The 4,769-nt window shown below is 25.6% G+C and overlaps 1 protein-coding gene across 1 annotated transcript; it reads left to right on the top strand.

Moving 5' to 3' along the window:
• Window positions 1-381: 381 nt before the first annotated feature.
• LOC119668124 lies at window positions 382-2,129 on the top strand. The gene is made up of 3 exons (XM_038077520.1): window positions 382-663; window positions 719-1,538; window positions 1,614-2,129. Exons 2-3 carry the CDS (start codon window positions 928-930, stop codon window positions 1,669-1,671), a joined length of 669 nt encoding a protein of 222 aa, XP_037933448.1. The 5' UTR covers window positions 382-663; window positions 719-927; the 3' UTR covers window positions 1,672-2,129.
• The last annotated feature ends 2,640 nt before the right edge of the window (window positions 2,130-4,769 follow it).

Here is a 4,769-nt window from a genome sequence, read left to right as displayed (position 1 = left end):
TCTAAAAAATAAATATATCATATGAATGAATAAAATATTCATTAGTTAATATAGTGACTACTAAATGCTTTCAAAGGTCTACAGTGCAATGGTTTGCGCCGCACCTCGTCTGTGGCGCTGAACCAAAGCCCTCATGTAACTAGATAAATACGCCTTCGTATATCAGTATAAAATTATTAATCTTAGAACGTGCAATTATTTAATTAGTTGCAATTTTATGTTTTTATGTCAGTTTTTTATAAATTATATATAATGTATTTATATTTATATTTATGCTAAATATTTTACTAAACTTGATCAAAATTTATTAAGCTTATCTGTATATCGTGAATAGTTGCCTCAAAAAGGAAATCATTGTGAATGTTGGGAAAAAGAAGCAATAAAATCCAAAATAAAAAAGTTCAGATAAGCAAAAAAAACTTTACTTAGCGTAATTTTCGTTGCTTGTTCGCGAAGTTATAATAAATTCATTATTAAGTGAAGAATTAGTATTATATTTTCTAAAAATCACCTAAGCAAATATAAAAACGTTATAAAGGGTCCAAGAACTGCATGTAAACTAGTGTGCATTCAAATATACATGTATACATATGTTGAAAAATAAAACTATAAGGGTTGAAAAATACATATTTATATATATGTAAGTCGCCATATGAGATAAGGGTAGGTTGCATTTGTCATCATTGAGGAAAAAACCGGCTAAGAGTATATTCGATAGTGATTTTCTACAGTTGAACAGAAGCACTCGGAGCGCACAGACCAGATACACGGTTTGGCAAAAACGGCGGCGGCTTTTCATAAACTTTAGAATATTTTTCTTTTTTACTTGCACCTCCTCGTTCGTTCCATACCCTTACTGGTGGGATTTCTCTTTGCTGCTGTTATACCTACAAAAAAAAAGTGGAAACGATTGCAAACCGATTAAAGATGGCTGAAAATTGTCCAAAGTGTAAAAAATCAATCAACTCCAAGGATCCAATTATTATATGCAACTCAGATGATTGCCTGAAAAAGTTTCACCGAACATGTGTTAACGTTGATGACGCCGTTTATGATGCCATACAAAAAAATCCATTGATTGCATTTAACTGTGATGAATGCAAAAATCAATCGCCAAAGGCGCTGGCCGCCAAGTTAAGCACTATGGAGGATAAGCTGAATAAAGTCTGTAATGGTATTAATCAAATACAGGGACGAATGTACCAACAATATTTTCAATTTGGAAATGCCAATAATGTGGATGGAAAGAAACAGACTAACAATCTAATTGTGGTTGGCAACAATTGTAATTCAGATCGTCTGCAAGTGGTCTGCGACTATGGGCGTTGGGTGCAAGTAGGCAAGTTTGCAACTTCAACCAGTGAAGACGATGTCATTGAGCACTTGGCAGAAGAGCTTAAAATTAATAAGAACTTAGTTAAGTGCACTAAACTAGTGAAGAACGATGCAAACTTATCGCAATTATCATATTGCAAATTTAAAATTTCTATACCAGATTATCGCTTCAGTGAACTGTTCAATGAGTCCATTTGGCCCAGGTAAATATATAAAATAATAATAATTAAATAAATTAACAATTGTAAAATATTTAATAAAATTATAATTTATTTTAGCGGCGTTATGGTAAGCCCATTTACCCCACGTTCACAGTTGAACCAAAATCGTATTTGAAGGAAAAAGGGGCAAAAGAAGGGTAAAAGTCACCAACCAGACGAGCAAACGTGTGAAAGAGATGGCAAGTAATGCACTCCTTGATAATATAAAACATATGAAATGAATCTGTTGAAGGTGTAGTGAAGTTAATCGTGATGTGTGTGTGCATGGTTGGGGACTGGGTGAGTTAGGCAAAGTCGCTGGCAAATGAAATTTTAAAACTTTTTCTTATAAAACTTCAGCGATTAAATAATAATTCAATTTACTGAAAATATATTACAATGTTTATCCCTTCTATTCAAAAATATTTCAAAATAACAATTTATAAAATAAAAGCTTAACAAGATTTAAAAATGCATTTCAAATATTTTAGAATTGAAACTTAAATTATTAATGAAATTAGCAACTTACTCGTATATGTCGTATATTTACACCACATTAAGCAAAAATAAAAAACAAAAGTATAAAATATAAAACATTTAAAAGATTTTAAAGAATATTTAACCTAAAAAGAAATAAAACGATTTTCAAAACACATTATTAAAAAAAAAAACATTTTTAAATCAACAAAAATTATAAAACGAGAACTTTCCAAAGATTTTGCTTTAAGTAAATATTTTCAAATTTTCGATTATATTTTTTTTCTATTATTTAATATATAATACTTTTAAATTTCTATGAATTTAAACAAAAAATACAAAAAAAAAATATTAAAAATTTATAAATTAGTTTTTACTTTAAGACTTTATTAATTATTTTTCATACTTTTAAGCTCATTTGTTCATATATTCTTTGCAAGTATTTTACTGGAATTTTAACAAAAGCTTTTATAAATAATAAAACAATATGATGATGATAAAACAATAAATGATTTAAAATTATAAAATATTATTCAACTTTTAAAATGAAAGAAATACATATATTTAATATTTACAATTTATTCTCTTACAAGTTAAAATATGAATTAATATATTCGCAAGCGTAAACAAGGATAATGGCAAAATTATTTAAGCAACAAACACAAACAATAAATTTATTATTAACAAAACAAAATGTAGAATTTAGAAAATTTTAAAAGCTTTTCCAATATATAAGAAAACAAATTTTTCAAATTTTAGAAACTACCGATATAAAATTTAAATGAATAAGATAAATTCGTTTTTGCCACATTTCATTGTCAACATAAAAATGTCGAATACAGTTTCGAAATATTCTCATTTAATATCATTTATAAGATATGCATTAAAAATTTTTACATTCATGTAAACTTTATAAAATTTATAAAATTTTATGTTTTTAGTAAAAAAAGTGAAAATACATAAAAAATTAGTTATTTACCCAAAATGTATTTAGTATACAAACAAAAAAAAAATCAATATGCATGCATGTATTTATGTCGAATTTTTAATAAATTCAGAAAAATATACAAAATATGTTTCATTTTTTATTTTTTTTACTAATTAAGTCTTATGTAGGTTAGGTTATGCTGGCAGACCAAAAAGGTCGCACGTTAGTAAGGCTTATGTATATATATGTTTATCGGGAATATACTATAAACTATAAATCAATCATATAAAATATTAATATATGTTTATTTTTAATATTATGTTTATATTTATTGCGATTTATATCAACAAATAAAATTTTTTTTTTTATTCTAGGAAGATTATAATTAATTTAGGCTTCAGGATAAATATCAAGCTTTATATAAAAATAAAATATATGTTTATCGGGAATATACTATAAACTATAAATCAATCATATAAAATAATAATATATGTTTATTTTTAATATTATGTTTATACTTAATGAGATTTATATCAACAAATAAAATTTTTTTTTTTATTCTAGAAAGATTATAATTAATTTAGGCTTCAGGATAAATATCAAACTTTATATAAAAATAAAATATAGGTATTTTATTAGAGTTTTATAAAGCCAACGTTTCGTAGTTCTTTTGACTTCTTCCCCAGTGCGGGTTATTTGAAATTATTTTTTAATTTTTACATTTAATAAATAAAATGAGTTAATTTTTAAGAATGCATAGATGTATTCATATAATAATTACGAAATGTAGCTACCTGCACTGCCCCTAATGTTACGAATTTGTTTAACTTCTTTCCTCAGGTCGGGTTTTTTGAATTATTAAATATAATAAATTAAATATTGAGTTTATTAAACTCAATATTTTATTTTTGAATGATATATAGAATTAGTACGAGCCGTATTAATTTAATAAATTCAATCAGTCCATTTTTAATAAAATATAGGCAGTGTTTAAATTTAATTAATGCCTTAATATTAATTATTTTATGACAAACAATTTTATACCATGTATTGTGGTTTATTGAGTTTTAAACAATAGTTTAAAGTAATTGACAAATTAACCGAATATGAAACTATATTAATTCCTAAATGTGAATAGTTCAATTAAAATTTTGGGGAATATATATAATAAGTTTTAACTGCAAATAGGAATGAATCTTGATTGAAATCTACTAGGCAATAGAAGAAAAGGAATATGCAAAACCCTACTGTTAAAAAAAAAAGATAAAAAACAGGGACAGGGTTATAACGGTGCGAAGCGACTATCATAAAACCGCAGACGATTCGGATATTTTATTGATGCCCAATTCTTCTTATGTATTAGAAGATACTGATGTTGTAGATTTATTATTAATCAAATGAGTCAACACATTTGGATATAGACATAGATATAATGAACATAGTTTAACATAATCATTGAATGATATATTAATCTTTACATAATTTAAAAAATAAGCTTGTTTAATATAGGATAATGAAACATGGTATCTTATATGTTTTAGATAGAGTAATCATTTGACCTCTTTTTGAACGGAACTGTACTATTTTAAAGTTATCTGTCCTAAAATAACATGAATCGTTATGTTTTTGGAAGATGTTGCAAATCTGGGACTTTTAAAATATATACAATCATTTTACAAATCATTACATCAGCCTTGACGATTCATAATCTATGTTTAAAAATCTGCGATTAACTACACGAAGTGATTCTAATCAATATTTATAAAAAAATATACTGTACATAACGTTTATGTTAACAGTTAATGAAATAACTACCGTCATTAAAGTGT

The sequence above is a fragment of the Teleopsis dalmanni genome, chromosome 1 (genome assembly GCF_002237135.1).
Source record: "Teleopsis dalmanni isolate 2A chromosome 1, ASM223713v2, whole genome shotgun sequence".
Classification (NCBI taxonomy): Eukaryota; Metazoa; Arthropoda; class Insecta; order Diptera; family Diopsidae; genus Teleopsis; species Teleopsis dalmanni.
Note: the sequence above shows the minus strand (reverse complement) of the source record. Positions and strands in the feature narration are given on the sequence as shown.

What these genes read in the sequence shown, in the direction of transcription:
- LOC119668124 (XM_038077520.1), top strand. Translation starts at nt 928, where the DNA reads ATGGCTGAAAATTGTCCAAAGTGTAAAAAATCAATCAACTCCAAGGAT. An exon ending in AATGAGTCCATTTGGCCCAG is followed by an intron (nt 1,539 to 1,613) that starts GTAAATATATAA and finishes AATTTATTTTAG; the next exon opens with CGGCGTTATGGTAAGCCCAT.